At 39.2% G+C, this 12961-nt stretch overlaps 3 protein-coding genes across 5 annotated transcripts in view; all 3 read right to left on the bottom strand.

The window, feature by feature from the left end:
• Positions 1-1034: 1034 nt before the first annotated feature.
• LOC144020746 (nucleoredoxin-like protein 1) lies at positions 1035-4037 on the bottom strand. Of its 3 annotated transcripts, none has more exons than XM_077524505.1 (4): positions 3882-4037; positions 3294-3559; positions 1773-1862; positions 1035-1667 (listed from the first exon to the last, which is right to left on the bottom strand). In XM_077524505.1, exons 2-4 carry the CDS (start codon positions 3530-3532, stop codon positions 1349-1351), a joined length of 648 nt encoding a protein of 215 aa, XP_077380631.1. In that variant the 5' UTR covers positions 3533-3559; positions 3882-4037; the 3' UTR covers positions 1035-1348. The 3 variants fall into 3 exon arrangements, with proteins under 3 accessions (XP_077380631.1, XP_077380632.1, XP_077380630.1); XM_077524506.1 differs by having other exon boundaries at positions 3855-3897; XM_077524504.1 differs by having other exon boundaries at positions 3743-3891.
• Positions 4038-4664: 627 nt separating this feature from the next.
• LOC144020813 (nucleoredoxin-like protein 1) lies at positions 4665-8316 on the bottom strand. Its single transcript, XM_077524650.1, has 4 exons — positions 8142-8316; positions 6087-6363; positions 5906-5995; positions 4665-5691 (listed from the first exon to the last, which is right to left on the bottom strand). Exons 2-4 carry the CDS (start codon positions 6320-6322, stop codon positions 5349-5351), a joined length of 669 nt encoding a protein of 222 aa, XP_077380776.1. The 5' UTR covers positions 6323-6363; positions 8142-8316; the 3' UTR covers positions 4665-5348.
• Positions 8317-10309: 1993 nt separating this feature from the next.
• The window catches only part of colgalt1b (collagen beta(1-O)galactosyltransferase 1b), a 15745-nt gene continuing 13093 nt past the window's right edge, over positions 10310-12961 (bottom strand). Inside the window, exon 12 of the mRNA XM_077524048.1 lies at positions 10310-11691. Within this exon, the coding sequence (XP_077380174.1) occupies positions 11421-11691 (271 nt within the window). The 3' untranslated portion in view covers positions 10310-11420. The remainder of the gene's footprint in view (positions 11692-12961) is intronic.

Genomic DNA, 12961 nt, shown 5'->3' with positions numbered 1-12961 from the left:
GGAAAAAAAATTAAACGAAGATTAAAATAATCTGGGGAAGTCAGTGGGTCGATGTTATTGTAAGTAAGGGTTCTGCCACCAAATACAGTTGTACCTCAGAGTTAGAACATAATTTGGTCCTGTGGAGTGTTCAAAGTCCGATGTGTTCAACTTCCGAAACATTTTTTGCCATAGGAAATAATGTAAATGCAATTAATCCGTTCCCAAGCTCCATAAACAGAACATTTATACTTTAATTTACAGTATTTCTCATTTAATTTAATTTAATTTAATTTAATTTCTATTGATATAAAATAGGAAATAAAATGGAAAAAATAGAAAATAAAATGTCACTGCTTGCTTTAGTTCAATGCTTGTGAGAGTTTGTGTATTTTACATTGGGCATATTTCTAGACTACCAAGGGGTCCTTGCGTGCTTCAGGAGGGTGGTGATTTTTTGGTCGAAGTCTGATTTGTACGAATTCCGAGATGTTCAAACTCCAAGGTTCCACTGTATTAAATGTTTATTCACTTTAAGTCCATTTAATAATGTATGTTCCTATAGTTTTGCTCACTTGTAAAGTGGGTGACGTCAAACAAATGGTGCCCTGTCTTGAATTGTCCCAATATTTTTGAAGGGGACTGTATATGCTCAACATACAGGCATAACATTTGTTTTTCCGATAGCTGGCAGAAAGTACAATTATGAATTAAGTCTCCACCTGTTGCCATTCTTAAAACAGAATCCTGTAGGTCATGTGACCTATATCAGCTTTCACTCATTTGTAATTATATTTTTGAGTAAATTGAGACAAGATCATCATTATTTTAATATTCATACTTTTGGAGACATTTCTTTTTGGTGGTGTGTCATTAGATTTGTCGAATGTGAACAACGGTTGGGAAACACTTGTTTGAAGCATTTCCAGAGAGTAATTGTTACCTTAGCCTAGCAACCCCATTAGATTTGACCGCTGACAGAAGGGAGATGATTTAAATTGCAGCACAGCATGAACAAATCATGGATATAAACGTTGACACAAAATGCTGGCACATTTCAAAGCAATACAGCTGGAATGTCTTTATTTTTAATTACTGTGCAATGGAAACAAGCCGTTTCATACTGCATGAGACACAGTTTTGTGTTGACTTGTGGACAATTATAATACTGCATCAAAGGGAAGTTATTATCCAAAATGTGAAATTGGCCTTGGCCCACATTTCTCTCATAAGTCATTACTTGATGATAGTAATAATGAATTGTTAAAGACCACCAGTCTAAACAATGTGACAAATCCACTCCAATTAAAGTTAAAGTGGCAATTTTGCAGAAACCATCTCAGTCAATATTTTATTGGTATCGTCCTGATCACCATGGCGACACTTGTTCATTCCCATCCACCTCTCTATGATCTCCACCTCTTTTCTTGTTCCTTTTCTTCTCATCCTCCACCTTGTACTTGAGTTTTCTCACTGGGTGGGTGAAGCTGCACATGGAGCTCCCCTGAAAGTCCTCAGTGATCATGAAGTTCCTGTCGATGAGCTCCGCCGCTTCCTGCCAGTTGCGGTAGCAGTCCGGACCGAGGCGGGTGATCTCATCTACTGCGTTTGGGATGAGGACCGAGCAGTCGGGGCGCAGGACCAGCACTGTGGGAAGCTGCTTGATGTTAAACATATTTTCCAGCTTCCTGTGGATGACAAATAGCATGTCACCAGCTGAGTATGTCGACATTATAATCATCTTATCTTAACCAACAGGATGTGTATGCAGCCTTTTGGCCTGTACCACTCACCTCCTGTAGGGGTCCTCATAGGCGAGGAACAGGCACTTTTTGGGCAGCTGTTTGAGGAAGTTGTATTGATGTTCTTCCGATTGGTCCAAACTCACATGTTAACGAAACACTTTTGTTCATTAAATACTCAAAATAAATACATTGAACGGAATAAATTATGGTGACCAGACGTCCTCTTTAACCCGAACACATCCAATTTTTTACATCCTGTCCAGGCATCCGGGAGGTTGTTATAAATTCATGAAAATGTCCGGTTTCATTGCGTGACAAATGGGAGGCGGAGTGCACCATTTTATCACAACTGAAAAAAGAAAATGCTGGTTTTGTGTGCATGGTTTTAATGTTTTAAAAGAAATACTTCCTGAGCACGCAATTGTTCCTGAGCTATGTAGGTGGCTCAGAACTGCAGCTCACAGGTACCACTATGTGCTTTCAAACTGTGGGGTGTGGGTTCCATCCCAGCTCGGCCCATTAAAAACAAACAAACAAAGAAAATGTCAATTACAGGAGCAAGCATTGTGTTATGTTTTCATTTGTCAACTAAGTTTTGTGTTTAAGTTTGAACATTATGCTATTGTCCTTTTGTTGTTACAAATGTTACAAATCAAATAGTAAACCGAGTACAGATGTGACTGAGACTGTTGCAATTTGATTTAGTAGTTTTTTGTTTTTTTTTATTTGTTTTTAATTACTTCACCTTGTTAGTGAACTCTGGGGAGAAACAGGGCAGAGACAATAAAACTTGTTTCTGCTCCTTTTCATTCAGCAATGAAGACTATTGTTTTATTTTTATATTGTCTTTTCTCCTTTTACAAATTACTGAAATAAATTATTGAAATGAATGAAATTATATTAAATTAAGTACAATTTCAAAAGAGACTTTAAAATAGCCTCCTGAGTACCAGGGGGCGGGGAAAAAAAATTGTCCAATCATGTTTATTTTGATATTCCCCAATCTTTGTGAAGAACTGGAATACTGCAAAAGAAATATTTGGAAAAAAAAGCCCACTACAGAGACTTTTTAAAACTTAAATGCTAGGCTCAAATACAGTTAAAATAATTCAAACAATACTTTAATATTTTCATAAGAGTCTTTTATAAAACATGCTAACAACATTTAAGGCCTAAATTTGTTCATTAAAAAGTATTATACACTTACTTTTCCTCTTCCCTAAAAAATGCTTGCACTGAGGGAAGTCATTTTCTTTTATGATGCAATCAAAGTTAGCAAAGCCCCACCCCTACACATTTGGTATCATTGGAAAGTTCTGAATTTCCTCTCTGGAGCACACAATGAGTTAATTCTATCGTATGTACTGGGTGGGAGATATTCAGGTTTAAAAAGGTCCACTACAGAGGACAAATTTGAATTGCTGGTAGTCACGAGGATAATGAATAATATATAGCATCTTTGAGGAAACTTTGAGTACCATTTAAGTATGCTGAGCATCTATTTTGGAAATGAAAATATGGTCACCCTAAATAAATGAACTGATGTTTGATAGGGTTCATATATTATACCTGATGTACAGGAGGACCAGCTGAGCAGAGCGATCCACATAGAACTCATCTGTCAAGCGTGTGAAGAAGTCGGCCAGTTTGGGTGCAAACTGACGACATCCGTCACAGGTTGCTGAAGCGAAGAAGAGCATCAGGATGCGGTTCTGCAGGCGGGTATCAATCTCATGTTCGGTGTCCAGCTCATCCTGGTCCCTGTTGTTCTTCACCAGGACCCGATCGACAAACAAGTCCACCATCATGAACTGTCTCGGGACAGTGTGTTGAAACTACAGAAAATGTTTGCATGTTTGTTTTATTAGCAACATGACGGATGGCAGTGTTGTATAGTTCAATGGCAGTCTTTGAAATGAACTAATGAGTCTACTCGCTGTCATTCTCATACAGCTCTCATTAATCACATGAGCACATCTCGCTTGCTGTTAAATCTGATAATCCTCATTCTTGCTTACCTCTATCTCACACTAGCAAATCCAAAAAGAGAACAGCCTTTTTTCCCCCTCCCTCTTATCTTGTCTTTCGAGTTGTACTTGAATCTTTCCCAAGTCTGTCTCTTCAAATCACCTTCTCTCACCAACTGTGTCTCCTCACCTTGATTGCTGTTCACTCCTATTTCCTTTTTGCGTGTCTGTCTGCGATGCACCTCCTCTCTTCTGTCTGGGAGGGTGGGGTGAGACAAGGTGACAGGGGGGCATAACGTGTGTAAGTGTGGTGCATAGATATGTGAATACAAATGTGGCTCCCGTCACCCCACAGCAACTATTCTTTGTTCATCCGGGTTTACTATTATGTCATTCAAAAAAACAAAAACAAAAGTAAGATTCTACTGAGCTATTAATTTAACAATAACAAACAACACACTGTATTCCCATATTCAGAGCTGGCCTAATTAAGGCCTAAGCGAACTAAGTACTAATTCTGTGAATACCATCCACACACCCATGTTAAATACACTGTCCCAAAATCACCATTAAAAAGTGTGACGGAGCCACGCTTCCGATCAGACCCTCACTCAGCAGCACTTCCTTGCCCAATCTATAAGGCTTGATTTGCGAGGGAATGCCAGACCAAGCTGAAATGAACACCGTTATACCAGCAAGCAGCTTATTGTCAGTGGACGAGAAAATCAAACTGAAAAAAAAAAAAAAAAATCAGTTTTGGCAGCTTTCAGTATCATGATAGTAGCACTTCAGCAGTAAGATACTGTACATTTTATGGAAGCAGAGTGTATCTGAGTAGACAACAGGGTTGAACAATTGTATCTGTATCTCAGGTCCAAGTTTAAGTGCGCTTCAGTTAACCTTAGTAACTCCTGATACAGATTGTGGATAAGATCTTCATTATATGGTGCTGTCAAAAGTACTTTTAGTAAAGCAGTGTTTCTCAACCTTTATTGGGTCAAGGCACATATATTTAACATTCAAAATAACCACCACACAGATGGATACACAGGTTAATTATGTACCTTCTGCTATCCGTAGTGCAAACGCATTTAATGGTTCTGCTTGTCACTGCATGTCACTGGCACAGCTATATGTACAAAGGGACGGACGGACGGACGGACGGACGGACAGACAGACAGACAGACAGACAGACAGACAGACAGACAGACAGACAGACAGACAGACAGACAGACAGACAGACAGACAGACAGACAGACAGACAGACAGATAGACAGATAGATAGATAGATAGATAGATAGATAGATAGATAGATAGATAGATAGATAGATAGATAGATAGATAGATAGATAGATAGATAGATAGATAGATAGATAGATAGATAATCTTTGAATGATGATATTTTTACACAGCATCCCTGTTAGTCCCCAACAAATATGAGACATCAGAGAAGAAAATCAGTTCAACATAGCAACTGTGGCCCCTTGTAGAGCAGAATTTTCACTGTAACCACAGCTGGATATTTCTCAATAATCATGTGGATTAGTTATATTTTTAAGGACTACAAGCAAAAACGACCAAGATGACAAAGTTTTGTTTTTTCTAGAGAGAATGTTTACTCCTCTTCGGTCCTTCCTTTTGTCGTCTCCGTGTTCCTTTACAGCCCCCCTCTCTCTTTGTATCCCACGCTTTCGCTTTCTTCATTGTCAGCCTTCCCTCTACCCCACAACCTCCACCATCTTTTTTTCCTCTTGTCGTCCTCTGTTTTGTATTTGAGCCTCCTCACAGGGTCGGTGGCGCTGCGCATATTGAGGTTGTCGAACTCCTCGTTGAGCATGAAGCTTCTTTCAATCAGCTCGGATGATTCTTGCCAGTTGCGGAAACACTCGGAACCGAAACGGTAAATGTCCTCCACGGCATTCGGAGACAGGACGGAGCCATCTGGACGGAGGACCACCACGGTCGGGACATCATTCACCTTGAACTTGGCCTGAAGTTCCCTAAAGATAAGAAAACATTCACTCCCTGAGTCCCTATCCAATATGCAGCCCAGTGCCTCATATGGTGAATTTGACATTTTGATGTGCAAGTAGTGTTGGAAATCTTCTTTTCATTATATAAAAATCCCTAAAGTAACAAGGGAGCAAGGGATGAATGAATGATTCGGATTCAAAGTGTAGTGTACTCACTCTCTCCCACCCCCCATCCACTTACTTCCTGTACGGGTCCTCAAAGGCCAAAAACAGAACCTTTTTGTGCATCTTTTTAAGAAATCTACCCTGCTGCTCCTCTGATTGGTCCAAGCTGCAGAGAGATGGAAATGATCAAATGAATACACATGAGCTCATCTCGTGTGGTGACATAAAAACAAGCAAAGATGCTGCCTGGCAGCGACCTGATGTAAATGAGCGCCAGGAGTCGGGGATATTCGATGTACGCGGGGTCTTTCAGTCGTTTAAAAAAGTCGTTGAGAACAGGCACAAACTCCCAACACTTGTCGCACTCCGCCGATGCAAAAAGCAGCATGAGGATGCGGTTTTCCAGAATGCCAACAATTTCCCGCTCAGTGTTGAGCTCATCCTGGTCCCAGTTGTTCTCCACCAGGACTCGGTTGAGGAAAAAGTCCACCATGATGGAATAGGAGAGGATGGAATGAAGGATAGAAGATCCCACTGTGGACAGAGCAAATTTCTGCAGTGACGTAATCTGTTATCAACCCAACAAATGCATAATGCACTTTAAATTGCCAAATTGTGAGCAAAGGATTTCTAACTCCTTATTACCAATTTGGGATGTTTATCACGTCTGTAGTAATAAAAAAAAGGGAGGGGGGGAAGTTGGGGGGAAGAAAAAGATAAAACTGCAAATTCTTTCAAGGAAAGTTAAAAAAAATCTTTGTAACAATGTGTTCTTTGTGCCACATTACTTTATAACCATGGTATTATAATAAATATCAAATTTTTGGAATATAAATTAAGGAGCGAAATCCGCCCGTTTTTTTCCATCTCAAAACTCAAAAGGCGGCCATTTTACCACTTGCTGTTGACTGAAAATAACATCACAGTTGCTCAAGGATCAGGTAACGGCCAATCACAGCTCAGCTTGCAAACGTCACATGACTAAACTCAGAAAACAGGTCAGCCGTGGTAATCGGTACGTGACCCATTTGGCAAATGTGATGTCATTTTCATTTGGTAGCAAGTGGAAAAAATGGCCGCCTCGAAATGGATAAAAACGTGTGGATTTTGTTGTTTAATTCATATTACACGAACACAATCTTATTCAGAATGACGTGTTTAGACCAGTCGTGGTGCATAGAACATAATGTTGTTAAATAAAATGTTGGACTCCCTCCCCCTTTCAATTAGTATTGTATAACACATCTCAGTATCAGTATTTTCAGAAAACTTCAAAGTAACATTGCTTCATGACCACTTGAATAGAAACCAACCACCACCACCTCCACATACCACCAAAAAAAAGATAAATCGAATGTAAGGGGTGTCCAAAATTATTCCTCCAAGGTCCACCCACAAAAAAACAGAATGGAAGGGCCACTATGACATTCTTTCCTACCTCATAAATCTGATTTTGGCGAAGAGCAGAAAGTAGAGGAAAACACTTTGAAATTGAGGTAAAGAGCCATTTGTTACTATTTTAGTTACAAATAGTTTCTTGAGAAACGCTTTACATGAGAATATTTAATTTTAACATACACACCCAAAAGCATTGTGGTTCATCTGTAATGTTTGTTGTTGTTGTTGTTGTTGTTGTTGTTGTTGTATATGTCACGGCCGCTAAAAATTGGACAGTGGGCTGTAAATGGCCACCATTTTTTAAGACACGCTGATCTAATGCAATGCTAATGTTGGTGTTACATTATACAGTACACATTCTATTGTTGAATGTATGATACATTGAAGTCTGCAGGTATATAACGGACAGCCTTTTGGAACTGGGATTATGGTGTGGATGTCTGAAACACCAGACAAGAACTACTTCTCTGATGTAGAAATAAAGTTGGAGCCGACGTCTTCGAAATGTACTTTATCTGTCTCGGCCAGCCTGTATTTGAGTGTCGCAGGAGTCACTGCAGGCTGTGAATTGACAGTGATAACCTCACAAATTAAATTTGGCTCTCTGGCTTTCAGCTGATCTATTTGGGACTACAACTCCACACTGAAACAGCCGAGGCTGATAGAGGAGAAATATGTTGGAAGCTGGACATTGCCTGGAAAAGGGGATTTACTGTAAGACTCGGCGAGGTCAAAGCTTAAATCCTACATTTGGAAAAGTAATTTCGCAATCATCCGGTTCACTTTTTGAAGCTCATTGATCCTGGCCTGATATACTAGCGCCACTGCCTTGTTTAGTTAATAGCTAATTTAATAGGCAATCAATCTTTGTACGTGTAGTGGCAGCTGAATACAGCACAAGTAAATTACCTCACCTTGAAACTCCTTGTCTCAAATGTATCCCAACTTTCTCCTCCAAGCCTTTGTATTCATCTTTGATTTGTTGACTCTCCTCCTCGGCCTTGTTCCCTTTCACGCCACTTCATTATAATTTTTTTCGCTTTCAGTGACTCGCCTCTTCACATTGTGCTTTGGATTCAAGCGACAGCAGGATTTACAGATGGAGATTACAAGTGTGTTAAGTGGGCGTGTCCGTGCTGTAATTTAGCAGAGCAGGGGTCATTGTGTTAGGCGCTAAAAACTCCGGCTCAGGGGGGGCAATCTTATTACTTCAAGAGAAGAAGGGAGGACAGGAAGGATGGAGAAGGGAGATGAACTGGATGGCAGGTTGTGGACAAAGCACAGACCAACGGAAAAAAAATGACATTTTAACATTAAATGAGATACAATCTCCTCTCACTGTGCTACCTGGCGCTTCGCTAATTACCAATGTCAATCATTTATCCCGTCGAGCATAACAATGATTCTTTTCGCATCCTGTTATCAAGATGATGTGACAGGCGAGATGCGGAGTGTGGCGGAAATGAACCGAGTAAGTCGATAGTTTGGTTGGGACGCAGTTCTATTAAACCTCAAAGAGTGCCGCCGCTGAAAAGCAACTATTGATCTGTGGCGCCGTTTTGCTGAAAAATAACCTGCGTTAATCTCAGAGAAAGCGGTAAGTTAAATATAGAGGTGAGGCGAGAGAGATCTAATAGGATTAGTCTGGCTCACACAAACCTCTGCAGCTACACGTGGATGTATACACATACACACACCGAACACACACCCACAAATGCCCCCAACTGCTGCCATTTTGTTCACTGGCAAACTCAAATATTGTGAAAGCTTGCACAGTCATACATCACAAGTGAAGAGTGACTATAAGAGACTCGCTGGTAGCAGGGTGAAAGAGGAGCAGTAATGGGGGCCGACTGCAGCAGGCAGTCACCTGTGTGCTCGCAGCCATGCACCAGCAGGCACTAATTAAAAGAGATTCCTCTACTGGGTGCAGATCATATTGACATCATCACAACCGAGGCGCTTTGATGGCGTGCTTCTCCATCTAGGCAGGGCCGCTTTACAAAGCAACAAAGAAAATATCAACATAGTATATCAAATATGATCAGATAAAAACACACGCACATAAATTTGCACCCCAAAAAAATGACACACATTAAAAAAAGGATGTCAACCCACATGTTTTCTTTAGAATAATCTGCTGTATGCGCCCCCACTCGTCTAAGCATGGCATTCTGATAGCGTTTTTATGGAATATAAATTAGAAGCAAAATCCATCCGTTTTCATCCATTTTAGGAGGCGGCCATTTTGTCACTTGTTGATTGAAAATGACATAACAGTTTGTATTGTAATTTGTAACCACCAATCATGGCTCACCTGTTTTCTGAGTTTGTTCGTATGTCATTCACATGCTGAGCCGTGATTGGTTATCTGATGTCATTTTCAATCGACAGCAAATGACAAAATGGCCACCCCCTGAGATGAATAATGAGTGGAATAAGCTGCTTAATTCATATTCCACAAACTCATCATTTAGCAAAATACTGTGTTTAGACTAGTGGGCTGCATAGAATAAATGCTTTTAAAAAGGCTTTAACATAAAAATCACAACAATGTGCATTCAAACAACAGGAATTTTTCAACCTTCATAAAATATTTTCATAACTCTTCCGATGAAACTGACTTATAACTAGTTGAATGGTACAGTTGTTGCTTTTACTGGCACTAAGCAACTTTGAGGAGGGTGACAGGAACCCTGCCACAGATTATTTTACTAATGTGCTGACCGCTTTACAGAATACATCACTAACCCCCTTTCGTTACAAAGATGGAAGTTGATTCAAACTTCTCCGCATTAGTGAAGCCAAGAAAAGACATTAAATGTTTTGTCTTAGACACAAAAAACGGAGGCTACCCGGATAAAAGGACAGTCAAGGATCAACATTAGCCCGGCTTTCACTCTCTGTAGTGAGCGATTCTATGCGCTGGTCCTCATGAGAAATGTGCTCTTCTTTCAGGCAAAACACTACCACATTTGTCCACTTGTGGCCGCCACAATCAACAAAAACTGAAAGCTCCTTAGTGTAGATTTAATTGAGCTTCAGTAAAACAACAGTGAGGGAAAATAAAACAAAAGCACCGTTGTGTTACATATTTAATAGAAAAGGACACACATACATTCACTAGTGACACAAGTAATGTTATAAATGGATAATAAATAAACAATGAATAGTTGGTGCCAAGAGCAGAAGAATTAGTGGCTCCCAACTAAACGGTTAAAACGAGCACCAGGTGTGTCAATACATCAATGCAGTTTGTTCTTGTGCATTACAGGATAATTTTACAGTCATTGGTCTTTGAACTCATCACAGAAGAGGAAAACAAGGCAACTAGTGGTGATGGAGGTAACGCATGGGATAAGACACTGTAGACAAATTGTATTTGATTAACATCAATCTTGAGTGTGGGGACCCCCCAAACTCTGGTCTCAAATTAAAATTCAAAGCATACTAGATATTAAGAGTATGTAGTTCTTTCCTTTACTATTTCAAAGGAATCTTCACTCAGTTACAGATAAATGAATGCGACCCTAGTGAGGATAAGTGGTTCAAAAAAATGGATGGATGGATGGATGAATACTAATTGTGTATTCGAAAGACCTGCTTGATGTAAGTGATTACATCTACATGAATTCTTTCACTCTGGTCAGATCTGGACCGAGGGGTTGTTGCAATAAATAAAACTAAAATTGCTACATAATCCATGTATCATTAGACAAAATATTTTGATACTATTTTTTTTTTTTTATTAAATAAACCTTTTGTATAAAATATATATATATATATAAAAAAAAACATAAAAACCACAAAACTATTTATACACATTTATTCTAGACTTAAATTGGACTTAAATTGAAATGTGAAAAATAAGGCAATTTTTGTGTTTATTTTGTTAGATTAAAATAAAAATAAAATAATCAGTCCCTTTTTCATTCTTTTGATTGCTAATTGAAAATGGAAACAACGAATGATACATGGATTCTAAATGACTCTTCAAAAGTTGTTTTAAATGTCAATTTTATCTCCTAATGTAAGAGAAAGATCAAGTGATGGTGGAAGTCTCACTTCACCTGTGTCCATCTAGCTCACCTCTTCTACATTCCTCCCACCATCACAGCTTTGTTCTGCTGTACAGTTTGTCAACCTGCTCAGTGTGTGTGTGTGTGTGTGTAACAAAGTGTTCTCAGAAGGCATCACAATTCATCCCGCGCACTCCAGTTCTCCAGCTCAGACTGTAGTACATCAGAGTTCTTTGCCTCGAGACTTAGTTCCACCTGTTCCTGAGTTTTCCTGGACTTGGCTCGGTCCCAGTCGGTCTTGGATGTCTCATTGTTCCAGACTACTGAGGTCTCCGTGTCACTGATGTAGCCGGAGTCTCCTGTGTAGTGCGTCGGATACACCAGAAGCGGCTCTGCGGAGAACGCGTGGAGGTTCCGATCCTCAAAGTGTTCCATGTAGTCTGAACTAAAGAGGGAAAAGTTGAAATCAAAAGCAGATTTAGAATGTTTCCAAGGGAGACAAAAAAAAAAAATCCCAGCATTTCTAAAGCCCTTTATCAATAATTTTAGTAATTTCCAAACCTCAAAAACACACTAAAATTCCTATATTAATGCAAGAAAGTATGAAATTCATGGTGCACGTTCTTCTTGTTTATAGTTAACAAAAAAAAAGAAAATACAAATAAAATTAAAATTAAAAAATATGTAATCCATTCATGAAATAAAATAAATACAAGAATGATTACAAAAATAACTGAAACTATATTTTAAGTTGAAAAAATTAACTAAAACTAATTACAATTCTGTCTCCGGTTCGAGTCCAGGCTCGGACCTTCCTGGGTGGAGTTTGCATGTTCTCCCCGTGCCCACGTGGGTCTTCTCCGGGTACTCCGGTCTCCTCCCACATGCCAAAGACATGCATGGCAGGTTAATTGGGTGCTCCGAATTGTCCCTAGGTGTGCTTGTGAGTGTGGATGGTTGTTCGTCTCTGTGTGCCCTGCGATTGGTTGGCAACCAGTCCAGGGTGTCCCCCGCCTACTGCCCAGAGCCAGCTGAGATAGGCGCCAGCACCCCCCGCGACCCTTGTGAGGAATAAGCGGTCAAGAAAATGGATGGATGGATGGATGGATGGATAATTACAATTCTAGGTAAAATGTTCTTTTTTTTACAGAACAAGTAAGCCTAACAACTGTTTGGGAATTGTAGTATACATTACTTTTTTTTTTTTTTTTTTTAGAAAATATTGAAACTAACTTTATTTTAATCTTGCACTCAACAAGTACACCATATACACTGTATATTTTTAATGCTAAAACTAATAATCAAACTAATAAAAACTAAAGTAAAATGAAAGATTTTCAAAAAACATAAATACTAATTAAAAAAAATTGACAAACCCACTGTAAAAACTAATGAAAACTAACTGCATTATGAAAAAAAAAAGTCAAAATAAAATAAAAACACACTATAATGAACTTATTATATACATGTGCATAATATACTATGTGGAGGCGTGGAACATGGGGAACTGAAACTCCTTCAGACACAGGACAATATTTCAGTTTTAACAATCCGCAATAGGCCATACTCTCCTTGATTGCAAAACAATCAAATAATTATGGAGATATAATTTTCTCAAACACTTAAATAATATCACAACTTGCTCATGATAGCCCCACAGGGCCATAACAAAAAAGACTTAATGTATGCCGTATGCAAAACATTTTTTTTTTTTT

Source organism: Festucalex cinctus, chromosome 6 (assembly GCF_051991245.1).
Source record: "Festucalex cinctus isolate MCC-2025b chromosome 6, RoL_Fcin_1.0, whole genome shotgun sequence".
Taxonomy (NCBI): domain Eukaryota; kingdom Metazoa; phylum Chordata; class Actinopteri; order Syngnathiformes; family Syngnathidae; genus Festucalex; species Festucalex cinctus.
The sequence above is the reverse complement of the archived record's forward strand: the minus strand, read 5'-3'. Positions and strand labels throughout refer to the sequence as shown.